This window comes from Mastigoproctus giganteus, chromosome 1, assembly GCF_048544385.1.
Source record: "Mastigoproctus giganteus isolate SK-2022 chromosome 1, ASM4854438v1, whole genome shotgun sequence".
Classification (NCBI taxonomy): domain Eukaryota; kingdom Metazoa; phylum Arthropoda; class Arachnida; order Uropygi; family Thelyphonidae; genus Mastigoproctus; species Mastigoproctus giganteus.
The window spans coordinates 4,417,142-4,432,139 of NC_143575.1; the positions used below are offsets into that span (position 1 = coordinate 4,417,142).

Consider the following 14,998-nt stretch of genomic DNA (forward strand, 5'->3'; position numbering starts at 1 on the left):
TGTTGTTTTTAAAATCTTTATGGACCAGAAAGCCAACTCCACCTTTGCTCCTTTCGCTGTTTCCATTGGTGTACAGCAGATTTCCACTTGATAAACTTATAAGTGAGTCATTTCTTCTTCTTGTTTCAGCCAAACCGATGATATTCCAATTCACATTTCCTAATTCCTTTTCCAGCTCTAATATCCTGTCTTCACCAATGAGTGATCTTACATTATAACATGCCAAGTTCAGTTTCCGTGCGTGGCAGCCTGGTCGTACCCGAGATTCTTAGCACCCTCTGCTTCCGCTCTGATCCTCTCGTTGCCGTAAGAGGGAGAGTGAAAGCTGCTGGGGACTGAGGGCCATTTGCTTTGTCGGGCTATCATATGCTGGAGGGTTTGGTCTTTTCCTCTTCACACTAACCAGAAGAGAACTACTCTACATGTTCGTTGCCACCTAAGTGACGTAACAGGGGTTACCATCGAGAAGGTGTGCATGAGTGGATTTTAGGGAGGCAGGCCAACCAGACCCTAAATTCTCCTAAATCTTCTGTAATAGAGAGATATTGGATCCATCAGTATTTTAGGCTGAGTGTCTGATAACACACAGGACACCTGTATAACACACAGGACACCTGTTCCCCTCTAAGCCACTAATGACAGTACGCTGCTGCAACAGGATCTAGAAAAATTGAGCAGATGGGCTGAGAGGTGGCAAATGAAGTTAAACATTGACAAATGTAAAGTACTACATATGGAAAGCAGTAACCCCAGAGTAACTTATCAACTATGACCTGGGGGTAATTGTGCAGGCAGATATGAAGTTTTCTGAGCAGTGCAGACAGTCTGCAAGAGTAGCTTGTGGTGCCTTGTCAATGATATACAGGAATTTTTCTAGCAGGGATAAGGAGGTGATTATCCCCTTGTATAAGGCAATGGTCAGCCCACACCTAGAGTACTGTATACAGGTCTGGAGGCCTCATTTTAAGAAGGATGTAGAGCTCTTGGAACAAGTACAGAGAAGGGCAACAAGATTAGTGAATGGAACGAAGGGTTGGTTGCTCTTATGAAGAAAGGCTTAAGTTTTGCAGATTACAGTGTCTGGAAACTAGGCACCTGTGCGGTGATCTGATTGAGGTGTATAAAGCCTTAAATGGTTTGAGGCATGCTGAATGCTGATGGGATTCTTCCTCTTGCTCAGAATAATCACTTAAGAGGGCATAAATTCAAATTGAGGAAAGACAGTTGTAGGATAGATGTGCGGAAGTTTGCCTTTAGCCAGCGAGTAGTTGATTGGTGGAACAGACTTCCATCTTTTGTTGTGGATGTTGATAGTCTAAATAAATTTAAGGCTGAGCTGGACAGGTATTTGTAAAGAACAGAGGGGTGAAATGGGAGCGGTTTTTTTTTTTTTTTTTCTGATGTAGAGGCATATGATGCAAGAAAGTGTCGTATGCCTCTACTAAAGTTAATGATGCTCAGGGTTGGACCAAGGCATGTGTGGTTGTGTGCACTGAGCATGTTAGGGGTGCACTAGATCTAGACATCTGCAGTGGCTGTTGGTGCCACCAAGCCGCTAAAGCAACATCATAACTTTATATAACTTTTAAATAAGATAAGTTTTAGCTGGACATGCCTTTACATTTTAACATCATATAAACACATCTGTTTTAAATAGATATCCAAGGAAAGATTATCTGATCTGTCACACCTATCAAACATGAAGTATTAACGTAAATAAAATAATGAGAATGTTTGCTTCTGCAAAATTCAGAAAAGTGCAGTTTTTGTAAAATTTTGTATTTTGTTAATTTTATAGTACCATTGTTGTAGTAGGGTTTTAGGAGCATCAGTGACTAAGACCATATTGCCCAGTGTATACTGTCTGTAAATTGCACATGTTCTATGGTCAATTTTTTGTTAGCCGGACGAAAAACCAGAGTTTCTGGAGGGGGGGAACCATGCTACCCTCACCTGAGACCAACTAACTCAGCCACGTTGTGAAAAAGGTCCGTAAAAATTCCTTTGCGCCATCGAGGGGACTCGAACTCTGGTCTTTTCAGCCATTGTGAGGACAGTAATTCTACGAACTGTGCCACCCATGAGGGCTGTTGTACCGTGTTTTTCTTATTGTTAGTAATACATATATTGTAATATTTATGTGATGTTTATTTTTGAGTAACTTAATAAATTAAGTACAGTAGAACATCAGTTATCCGGAATAATTTGAAAGGCTGATTTTTCTTCTTTTTTTTATTAATGGTAGTATTTGAGACAAATGCTTATGTTACGTGAGTATTTCTATCTTTTTTTTACTTTGTACAAAATGTTGGATTAGGAAACCATGATTGATAGTTTAGTCATTTGCTTCCGTGAACTCAATTTTCACTTGCATATTTTGTTCTCTTCATTTCATATTATGTTTAGTTTAACTCAAGATTCAGCAAGAATAATATCAGCCCTAAACTGTGCAATTTATTAATTTTTTCAGTTTTTTTACAGTAAAATGTCAACGAAGAGAAACAGCACTAAAATGAGCAGAAAAACAGGAAGAATTAATGAAAGTGGTATTTTTAAGGAACTTAAGATTTAGTAGGAAAAAAAAAAAAAGGTCACAACAAACAAAACAATAAATGATTGAACATTATTTTAAAAAGTTTCTTTAAATTTTTTTTCTACATAAAATTTGCAGTAAAATGCTTATTCGAATATACATACATATGTAAATGTGTGAATTTTTATGTATAAGTTATTATTATTTTTTTAATTGAATAAATTCATTTTTTTCAAGATATTTAAAGCCTTTTTTTTTTTTTTTTTTTCACTTTAATACATTATAACAGAGTTTATTTACTGTTACCTTATGTTCAATTATTCGGAAAATTTGGCTACACGGAAGAGGTCTGACATTAATTATTCCAGATAGCTGGCGCTACACTGTTTGTAGTGAAAATGTAATTTTCATGTTCTTTCTTTTACACAAAGTAAATATAAAAAATTTTGTTGGAGAATTGTGGGTTCAGGGCACTGTTTTTTTTTTTTTTTTTTTTTTTTTGTTTTTTTTGCATGCCAGTACCAAATATCACAGAACAGTATGATGTTGCTTTAGCGCTACTTGTGCATGAGTTTTATTAAATTAGTCTAAAATGTTTAAATCATAGTGGTACTACATTATGAATAAAAGACTTTAATACTTTTCAAAGTTGAAGTACCTTTTATTTGTGGTGCATCACCATGACATATTGTTTTTATTAGTAGTATAGAGTTCAGTCTGTAATGGTCTAGTACGACAAATGGATACAATTTTAGGTATTATTAACATTAATTTCAATAACATATTTAAAAATATATTAGCATTAGCATTAGTAGAGGCATATGATGCAAGAAAGCAAGCTTATTCAGCATCAGCCAAAAAAAAAAAAAAAAAAAAAAAAACCTCTCCCATTTCACCCCTCCGTTCGTTCGAAATACCTGTCCAGTTGAGCTTTAAATTTGTTTAGGCTATCAACTTCAACAACAAGTGATGGAAGTCGGTTCCACCAACCAACCACCCGCTGGCCAAAGGCAAATTTCCGCACATCTATCCGACATCCGTCCTTCCTCAATTTGAATTTATGCCCTCTGAGGTGATTATTCTGAGAAAGATGAAGAATCCCATTGGCATTGAGCATGCTCAAACCAATCAAAGCCTTATACACCTCTATCAGATCACCTCGCCGGTGCCTAGTCTCCAGACTCTGTAATTTGCAAAACTTAAGCCTTTCTTCGTAAGAGCAACCCTTTGTTCCATTTACTAATCTTGTTGCCCTTCTCTGTACCCGTTCCAGCAGCTCTACATCCTTCTTGAAATGAGGCCTCCAGACCTGTATACAGTACTCAAGATGTGGCCTAACCATTGCCTTATACAAGGGAATAATCACCTCCTTATCCCTGCTAGAAAAATTCCTCTTTATCATTGACAAGACACCATGAGCTACTCTTGCAGCTCGTCTGCACTGCTCAGAGAACTTCATATCTGCCTGCACAATTACCCCCAGGTCCTTTTCATTCTCCACCACTGTCAGTGTAGTACCGCAGAGTTGATACATTGCTCTGGGGTTACTGTTACCCATATGTAGTACTTTACATTTGTCAATGTTAAACTTCATTTGCCACCTCTCAGCCCATCTGTTCAACCTTTCCAGATCCTGTTGCAGCAGCATAGCATCAGTAGTGTCCTGAACGACCCTGCCAACCTTTGTATCATCTGCAAACTTAGACATTAAACTTGATATCCCATCATCAATATCATTCATAAACACCGAAAACAACAATGGACCCAACACTGAACCTTGAGGAACTCCACTAATAACATTAGTCCACGTTGAGCAGTGTCCATTGATTACCACTCTCTGTCTTCTGCCACTCAACCATCCCCTTATCCATAGCAGCAATTTGCCTCCAATGCCACACTGCTCCAATTTGTGCAGCAGTCTACCATGTGCAACAGTATCAAAAGCCTTTCTAAGATCCAAATATATAATATCAAAGTTATTCCCTGCATCCAGTTCTTTTGTGACTACATCATAGTATCCAATCAAATTGGTCAGGCAAGACCTGCCCTTAACAAAACCATGCTGCGTCTGAGCTATAACTGAATTCTTGTCTAGATGATCCTGCAGTGCTTCTTTAACCAGTGCCTCCATTAATTTACCTGGAACAGAAGTTAAACTAACAGGTCTATAATTACTTGTGTCAGCCTTTGATCCTCCTTTGTGAATTGGGGTTACATTTGCACATCTCCAGTCTATGGGGACCTCCCCTGAGTCCAAAGAAGCTCTCATAATTATGGCTAGGGGTTTGCATACTTCCTTTGCTGCCGCCTTTAATATAACTGGATAGATCCCATCCACCCCAGGTGCCTTTTTTATGTTTATCCTCAACAATCTCTCCTCCACTTTCCTCTCAGTTATTACAAAATCATCCAGCTCACTGCCAATGTTTACTTTACCTACATCATTCTTCTTCCTGAATAACTCCTCATGCGTGAATGTAGATGCAAAATACTCGTTTAGATTGTTAGCCACCTGAGCAGGATCCTCAACTGTTGAACCATCAATATCCAGTGGACCAATCTGATTCATCCCTTTCCTTCTCGAGTTCAAGTATGTAAAGAACTCCTTTCTGTTTTTCTTTGCATCCTTTGCCAAGGATTTTTCGTAGTCTGCCTTTGCCTGCCTAATCTCCTTTGTGACTTGGTTACAGACCAACTTATATCTATCATAGGCTTCCATGTCACCCATTAATTTGTATGTATCCCATGCATTTTTCTTCTCTGCCACATGTCTCATTAGTCCATCTGACAACCATTTAGGCCTAAACCTTGAACAATATTTCTTAGTTGGTATGTAAAGCCTGGTAGCCACCAAGATTAGTTCCTTGAATGCTTCCCATTTTGAGTTTGCTGTTGGTAACATCATCAGTTGGTCCCACTGTATAGAATTTAAATACTGTCTCAGACCATCATAGTCGCCTTTACGAAAACAAAAACCCTTCCCTTTACCTCTGATGGTAGTTACCTCCTTGAGTAAATCCCACTTCAACACACTGTGATCACTGCCACCTAGTGGTTCATTTATCTGCAGGTTCTTAATGCATGAAGAATCACTAGTGATAATCAGATCAAGAGTATTGCTCCCTCTTGTTGCCTCACGAACATGCTGATGTAGAAAACAATCATCCAATAAATCCACAAAAGCCTTGCTAGTGTGCGAGTGACCAACCCACAAATTCCAGTCAATATCTGGGAAATTAAAATCCCCCATTATAAGACTCTCTGATTTACTGGCCCACTCTATTTCCCTGTACAATATATTATTATACTCATCAGAGTCATTAGGCCTATAGCACACTCCTACTCTCAATTTTGATTTCCCTATGCTTATGTCACACCAAACTGACTCGACACTGCCCTGTCCATCGATGTCAACTGGCTTCACTTCCTTTGACTTTATGTGTTTCTTAATTAATAGCATAACCCCTCCTCCCCTCCTGTCCTGTCTATCCTTTCTATATACATTGTATTCCCCAAATTCCAGTTCCGCATTACTTATATCTGTGTGACACCACGTCTCTGATATCCCAACAATATCTGCCTTTGATGTTTTGAGCAATACCTCAAATTCATCAAATTTATTTACCAAACTCCTAGCATTGGTGTACACGCAGATTTACATGCACCTGTTTCTATTCTTAGCTACCCTAACACAACCCATGTGTTTACTTGTAACGCAATGACTACCAGCAGTCTCTGAAATATCCTGCATCTTGTTTTTCAGACTTCTGCTCATTTGCATAGAAGCAGTGCAAGAATCACTTCCACCTCTGCCAGTGGCTACTGTTAATCTATTAGTCCTTGTATCCCCCCCAACTAGCAGTTTTCCGACCCACCTAACACTGCCTCGACAGCATCAGCAAAAATTCTTGCACCCTTTCTATTTAAGTGTATCCCATCCCTGTAGAAGCAATCTCTCCTGTTAACAAGTACAGTCCAGGCTGAAAAAAATTCTACCCCTTGAGCCTTGCACAATCCCTCCAGGGCCGAATTGATCGACAAGGCTCTCATCATATACTCCCTCCTATCGTGTCTGGGCAGAATTGCAGACACTTTCAAGTTCAACCCTAATTCACAGCTTTTTTTCAACAGTGACCTGTACTTGCTAAGTAATTCCGCCGGTCTCCTACTCTTAATATCATTAGTGCCAACGTGTACAACTATATCACCTTTTGTGCCCTTAAAAGATGATATCCGCTCTACAACGTCATCAACCTTTGCCCCTGGCAGACATACCCTGGTCCTATTCCACCTATCCTTTTTACAAAGCATGTTCCCCGTTTCCCTGACAATAGAGTCACCAACAACTACTAGTTCCTGTGGGACCAGCGCATTCTGCCTAGGGGGCTGCCCCTGTGTTGCCTGATGACCAAGTGCAAGCTCTGGCGTTGATGTGGGCAGCTGAGAGCTTGATGGGCCCCTCAATTTATTTCCTTCGAGGGCATCCACCCTGTCCTTCAAGGTCTCATAAAGGCCCATAACAATGCTGAGTTGTCGCCTGATTTCCTTGCACTCCTTACATCGTGCACACACAAAGACATCCCCCTTGGCAGTATCATGTCCCATACCCGACTGCTCCGCAAACATCAAGCAAACAGTGCATTTTAATAGACTGTGATTCAGAGGGCAACTGCCCCCCTCAGTTCTCCCCTGAACCACAGCACTCCCATTAGCTTGAGCCTTTTGCTTTGCTGCTCTGGTCAGAGTCATGATTCCAATTTAATTCAATAAAATTTAAAACAAAAATTAAATCCTTAAGTTATATCCCAAAACAGTTATGTTATATATTTATATATATATATATATATTTTTTTTTTTTTTGGTATCTAGTGTTCCCTTTATACAACTTCCGTATCACGTGTACCACTATAGTTATGTATTAATTATTTGTTACGATTAAGTCGTTATATATATTTATAGAGTTAAAAATACAATTTAATTGACAATAAAGTTTATTAAGATTAATAGATTTACTGATTAATTGACAATATTATATTATGCAGTATACTACACTAAGCTTATGCTATCGTGTAAAAATGGCGGGAATTCACGAACGGTATTTCTACGGACTCGTAAGTATTGATTAGCTTCGAAATCTCGCTATCTCAATTTAGAATAAACTAAGGATCCTGACTAGGTCTATAATCTACTTATAGAAGATAATTTGATATAACAATTGGTTAATAAATCGACTAAATTTGGTTAAAAGACCTCTCGTTCAATTTGTGACACGTGGATTTGATACCGTTACCGATACTAAGTAATATCTACGAAATCTCTGTCTAAGTTAAACTTTAAACTAAGTATCGTAACTAGGAATATAAAGCTACTCTAGAAAATAAGTTAATATGACAATTTAAACTAATAAAGCAGAAAATAAATCAGGAAAAACTTCTCTGTTTGAAGAGCTTTAAGGAGCAATGTCTGCACAGGCTAAACTCGCACCCAAAACAGGATATAATTTTGATATCGCAATAAAAAATATAATTTCAAAGAAATGCAAAAATTTTGGTTGTTACTACTCCAAAAACTAAATATTACACATAACTCTGAAGAATAAATGCATAATTTTGATTTATGACCAAGAGAAATTAATTTATTTCTTCTCATGATCAAATAAAATTCTGTATTGTTAATATTCTTCCAGAATTCACTGAGTGTCTTATTCAGTAGGACCTTCTTAGCTAAAATTTGTACTATCAGGTGGAAATGATTTTAGCATTCAAATCCTGTTAAAACTGAAAGAACCTTTTTTTTAATGCAGAGATAGTAGTCACTGGTAGAGGACATAGCAGCTGTCCACTGAGAAGCTGATTTTCTGTCTACAAAAGAGACAAGTTGGCTTTCAAATTCAGTTAATTTAGACTTAGTTATGGTCTGAACTGCACAATAGTTTAGAATATATCATTATGTTTTTATTGTTTTGTTATAGCATTTTGTTTTATTGTTGTTACTAATAAATGAGTTTTAATAATCATAGTTGGTAAATTATGATTATTAGCATTGTAATATAATCTTCTAATTATAGCATTATTTCTTTTCAGGTCATGGTGAACACAAATAAAAGCTTAGCAAAATGACCTGCCCAATGCCAATATTTCGATGGCTGTGCATGGTGTGTTTAGTGTTTCACAAAACACCCAGTGATATCCTCAGACTGGGATTGAGATGAAAAATAAATATCTGGTTTTGAGTGAAAATGCACAGTATTAGCTTCTCTGTCTTGATGAAAAACAAGAACTACTTGGAATTCACAGATTATGATTAATCCTTGAACCAGTTCATAATCTTTCAGGTGTGTGCAAAAGTGCATATGCCTAATTGTTTTATGAATGGCATCATTAGGAGGTTCAGATAGTGAATCATCAGGAAAAGACTATCCACTACAGTCAGAACCAAAGTATGTTTCATTCCTTGACTGTCGCCGCCTGTGTTATACAGTGTTCAAACTGAATCGCTTTAGCAATGTGGAAGTGGAATTCCTTTATCAACGTTATTTTTTGCACTTAAATCAAAGGAATTTGACAGCATTGTTAGGAATTGTGTGTGCTGTTAGTGTTGTTTTGTTGATATTTAACTATGCACTCAGTACTCATAGTTCCATGTTACATGGAATTGTTTTTGGTATCCTTGTAACATTATATTCTCTAATGAGCATAATAAGTACACAGTCCTTCTTTAATCAGATCTATTTGCTAGTCTTTTCATACACAGTTGTGGTATCCTTTTTTATTACTGTTATCCTAGTCATAGTGGATTCAGACCGACATGTTCCCACTTCAGGAGCTTGGTGCACAATAACATTTGTCTACCTTAGTTACACTTTACTGCCAATAAGGATGCCAGAGTGTATGACGTGTGGAGTTGTATTGTCATTAGTACAATTGATTTGTGCTGCATCGTTTAATTATGATAATGCATCCCTCTGGAAACAAGTAAGTTATTTTGTATTCTTTTATTCACTTTTGTAGTTTATTCTCAAATAATATAATGTCTATACATTTTGTAAAATTTTGAACTTTTTTATTCGTTATGCATAAAAATAACCAATTTAAATTGCATAGTGACATAAGCTTTTAAATGTATATTCAATAACTTTATTGCCTACATTAAAATTCTGTGACTTGAATGTAGTTCTTAAGTTAAAAAAGTAAATGATGGTTTTATGTGAGGGCTTCAAGAACAAGGTTAATGTCCTCAAAGAATTAAAGACGAGGGACCCATCAAGCACTCAGCTGCCCAGTTCAACACTAGAGCTCAGGCTTGAGCAACAGGCAACACAAGAACATCCCCAATGGCAGAGATCCAGCTTCCACAGGAGGTAGCAGTTGTCAATGATGCTCCATTGTCAAGGAAATGAGAAATATATCTGTAAAAAAGGAATAGCATTAGCATTAGTAGAGGCATTTGATGCAAGAAAGCAAGCTTATGCAGCATCAGCCAAAAAAAAAAAAAAAAAAAAAACCACCTCCACTTCACCCCTCTGTTTGTTCGAAATACCTGTCCAGCTGAGCCTTAAACTTATTTATGCTATCAACTTCCACGACAAGGGATGGAAGTCTGTTCCACCAATCAACCACCCGCTGGCTAAAGGCAAATTTCCGCACATCTATCCTACATCTGTCTTTCCTCAGTTCGAATATATGCCCTCTCAGGTGATTATTCTGAGCAAGAGGAAGAATCCCATCACAATTGAGCATGTTCAAACCATTCAAGGTTTTATACACCTCTATCAGATCACCTCGCTGGTGCCTAGTCTCCAGACACTGTAATTTGCAAAACATAAGCCGTTCTTCTTAAGAGCACCCTTTTATTCCATTCACTAATCTTGTTGCCCTTCTCTGTACTTGTTCCAGCAGCTCTACATCCTTCTTGAAATGAGGCCTCCAGACCTGTATACAGTACTTTAGGTGTGGTCTGACCATTGCCTTATACAAGGGAATAATCACCTCCTTATCCCTGCTAGAAAAACTCCTATATATCATTGCCAATACACCATGAGCTACTCTTGCAGCCCATCTGCACTGCTCAGAGAACTTCATATCTGCCTGCACAACCACCCCCAGGTCCCTTTCATTCTCTACCATTGTCAGTGTAGTACCATAGAGTTGATACATTGCTCTGGGGTTGCTGTTTCCCATATGTAGTACTTTACATTTGTCAATGTTAAACTTTATTTGCCACCTCTCAGCCAATCTGCTCAACCTTTCCAGATCATGTTGCAGCAGAAGCATAGTGTCAGTAGTGTCCTTGACAACCCTGCCAACCTTCATATGGTCTGCAGACTTGGATATTAAGCTTGATGTACCATCATCAGTATCATTTATAAATACAGAAAACATTAATGGACCCAACACTGAACCTTGAAGGACTCCACTAATAACATTAATCCACGATCAGCAGTGTCCATTGATTACCACTGTCTGTCTTCTTCCCCTCATCCACCCCTTTATCCATAGCAGCAATTTGCCTCCAATGCCACACTGCTCCAATTTGTGCAGCAGTCTTCCATGTGCAACAGTATCAAAAGCCTTTCTAAGATCCAAGTATATAATATCAAAGTTCCAGTTCTTTTGTGACTGCATCATAGTATCCAATCTAATTGGTCAGGCAACACTTCCCTTTAACAAAACCATGCTGTGTCCAAGCTATAACTGAAGTCTTGTCTAGATGATCCTGCAGTGCTTCTTTAACCAGTGCCTCCATTAATTTTCCTGGAACAGAAGTTAAACTCACACGTCTATAATTACTTGTGTCAGCCTTTGATCCTCCTTTGTGAATTGGGGTCACATTTGCACATCTCCAGTCTATGGGTACCTCCCCTGAGTCCAGGGAAGCTCTCATAATTATGGCAAAGGGTTTGCTTACTTCCTTTGCTGCCTCCTTTAATATAACTGGATAGATCCCATCCACCCAAGGTTCCTTTCTTTGTTTATCTTCAACAATTTCTCCTCCACTTTACTCTCAGTTATTACAAGATTCTCTAGCTTACTGCCAGAGTTTAATACACCTCTGGCATTCCCTTCGCTGAATAACTCCTCATGTGTGAATGTCGATGGAAAATATTCATTTAGTTTGTTAGCTACCTGAGCAGGATCATCAACAGTTGACCCATCGATATCAAGTGGACCAATATGATTCATCCCCTTCCTTCTAGAGTTTACATAAGTAAAGAACTCTTTGCTGTTTTTCTTTGCATCCCTTGCCAAAGATATCTCCTAATCTGCCTTCGCCTGCCTAACCTCCTTTGTAACTTGGTTACAGATCAACTTGTATCTATCATAGGCTTCTGTGTCACATGTTAATTTGTATGTATCCCATGCATTTTTCTTTTCTGCCGTATGTCTCATTAGTTCATCTGACATCCATTTAGGCCTAAACCTTGAACAATATTTCTTATTTGATATGTAAAGCCTAGTAGCTTCCAAGATAAGTTCTTTGAATGCTTCCCATTTTGAATTTGCTGTTGGTAACATCATCAGTTGGTCCCACTGTATAGAATTTAAATACTGTCTCAGTCCATCATAGTCGCCTTTACGAAAGCAATAATCCTTCCCTTTTCCCCTAATGGTAGTTACCTCTTTGAGTAAATCCCACTTCAGCACACTGTGATCACTGCCACCTAGTGGTTCCTTTATCTGCAGATTCTTAATGCATGAAGAATCACTACTGATAATCAAATGAAGAGTATTACTCCCTCTAGTTGCCTCCCAAACATGCTGATGTAGAAAACAATAATCCAATAAATCCACAAAAGCCTTGCTAGTGTGTGAGTGACCAGCCCCCAAATTCCAGTCAATATCTGGGAAATTAAAATCCCCCATTATAAGACTCTCTGATTTACTGGCCCACTCTATTTCTCCGAACAGTTTCTTATTATACTCATCAGAGTCATTAGGCATATAGCACACTCCTACTCTCTCAATTTTGATCTCCCAATGCTAATGTCACACCAAACTGACTCGACACTGCACTGTCCAGCAATGTTGACTGGCTTCACTTCCTTTGATTTTATGTACAGTTTGTATTTCTTAACTAATAGCATAACCCCTCCTTCCTTCCTATCCTGTCTATCCTTTCTGTAGACATTGTACTCCCCAAATTCCAGTTCTGCATTCATTATATCTGTGTGACACCATGTCTCTGAAATCCCAACAATATCTGCCTTTGATGTTTTGAGCAATACCTCAAATTCATCAAATTTATGTACTAAACTCCTCTCATTGGTGTACACGCAAGTATACATGCACCTGTTCTTTTTCTTAGCTACCCTAACACAGCCCATGTGTTTACTTGTACCCCAATGATTCCCAGCAGTCTCTGAAATATCCTGCATCTTATTTTCCAGGCTGCTGCTCATTCCAATAGAAGCAGTGCAAGAATCACTTTCACCTCTGCCAGTGGCTACTGTTAATCTATTAGTCCTTGTATCCCCCCAATCTAGCACTTTTCCAACTTACCTAACACTGCCTCGATAGCATCAGCAAACATTCTTACTTGGGAGGTAGAAGAGAACCTGCACGGAAGAGATTACTTCCCCATGATAACCTGCTTAAATAGTATGAGACTGTATTCCTTTTAAGTTACAGCGGTTGGAGATTGATCAGGCTGACTGGAATGCCGTTCAAAAATCTGGAAAATTTTGAAATCACTACAGTCAGTCTATCAATGAAATCACTACAGTCAGCCTATCAATAGGAGCCTATCAATGATACAGTCATGTACATCACATCACAGAAATTATTGTCCAAGCAGCTGCAGTTTCAATCCCAAAATCAACTACCCATTTTTCACCACTTCCACACCATAGTGGAATTCAAAATGCTTAGCAGGAAAAAAAAGGCACAAAACAGAGCTTGGGGAATATTCAGGCAATATCCTACCACAGCTAATCTCATAGCCTTTGAATGTACATGTGTTAAAGCACATTGCATCTGATGTCAGAGCCAAAAGGAACCTGGATCTACTTTACTTCTTCTATTATGTTGGCAACCAGCTCTAAGGTGATCTGGGACAAAATAAGGAAAATTAAGGAAAAATACAGAGCACATCCCTCATCAGTCCTTGAATATATAATTGGTGTACTATTGCAGATTCAACTGCAATAACCAGTGTTCCTGGGGAAACATTTTGTAAATCTCAGCAATTACATTTTACTGCCTAGAGTTTCTGGTCCTTAAATACAAAACAGAGAAAAAGGGGCTTGATTTTACATCAAACGGTGTTTACCCATATAATGAGCCATTTACCATTCACAAACTGAAAAACAGCTCTCACCCTTACAAAGGCAAGTGCTGTTGGACCACATGACATACATTATGAAATGATTAAACACCTTTCACCATAATCCATGAACCACCTGCACTTTGTCTACAACAGAATTTTTTCATTGAAGAGCAATTTCCAGATACCTGGCACAGGACAACTATCCTTGCTTCTGCTAAGCAAGAGGAAAGGATCTAAATTTTTAACAAATTACTGACCTATTGATCTGGCTGGCTATTTGTGCAAAATTTTGGAGAGAATGGTCAATGTTTATCTTTGTACTGAGGATCAAATGACCTACTTTCCCACTTTCAGTGCAGCTTCTGAAGGAACAGGTCCACTCTGGACCACTTAATTCGAATGGAAACATCTATTTGAGATGCATTCCTAAAATGAGAGCCCTTGGTGTCTATCTTCTTTGATATGGAAAAAGCGTATGACACAACTTTTTTGACAGAAAACCAGAGGAGGCAATAAATGGAGTGTACTGGTAGAGTGTAAAGTGTGTTTAGTGTCAAACGGCACCAGGGGTTTCCCCCATCTCCGCAGGCTATACATTGTGGGTGTGAAACAGAACACTGTCAATGCCAGAGGTTTAAAAGTGTATGGATTTTGTACATGTGTAGTGTCGTGTACCGTTGTTCCTCTGGTCATTTAGCCGCTGGGCCCCTAATGGGACCCAACGTTGTCCACACTCTGCCTCGTGGAGGCAGACCAGGTACACCAGCATTATAGTTATTTACTCTGGCAGGTCCTGCCACCTAATTTCCTGAGATTTCAGTGGCAAGGACCTTAAAAAAAATAATAAAAAAAATAATAATAAATAAATAAATAAAATAAAAATAATAATAATAAAAAAAAAAAAAAAAAGTTATAGTTATGGGTCAGCCATAAGAAGTACTATTTATGCAAATAAATGTTAAGTTTTTGGGTGTAGGGCTCATGCAATTTAACAATGGTTCAGACACTAGTAATTATAATTAAAAGAGAGAGAGGGGGGGGAGACTGAAGACTGGGGGGAAAAGACAGAAATAAGGGATCCATAGAGAAGATGACCCCCAAATCAGTGGAACAGGCCCATGCCCCACCAGAGGGAAGAGAGGGGCGGCGAGGGGAGGAGGAGACCAGAAGTCACCTCCCCCTCCCGCCCGGGGAGTGGAA

General features: G+C 38.5%; 1 protein-coding gene and 1 long non-coding RNA gene across 3 annotated transcripts in view; both read left to right on the forward strand.

Moving 5' to 3' along the window:
• LOC150090503 (uncharacterized) overlaps nucleotides 1–8,663 on the forward strand; it is a 160,201-nt gene extending 151,538 nt beyond the window's left edge. For both annotated transcript variants that reach the window (XR_016547220.1, XR_016547221.1), the window contains exon 3: nucleotides 8,617–8,663. This is a non-coding gene — a long non-coding RNA (uncharacterized LOC150090503). The remainder of the gene's footprint in view (nucleotides 1–8,616) is intronic.
• Nucleotides 8,664–9,313: 650 nt separating this feature from the next.
• The window catches only part of LOC150090504 (adenylate cyclase type 5-like), a 238,812-nt gene continuing 233,127 nt past the window's right edge, over nucleotides 9,314–14,998 (forward strand). The window contains exon 1 of the mRNA XM_090378243.1: nucleotides 9,314–9,507. Coding sequence (XP_090234369.1) covers nucleotides 9,412–9,507 — 96 coding nt within the window. The 5' untranslated portion in view covers nucleotides 9,314–9,411. The remainder of the gene's footprint in view (nucleotides 9,508–14,998) is intronic.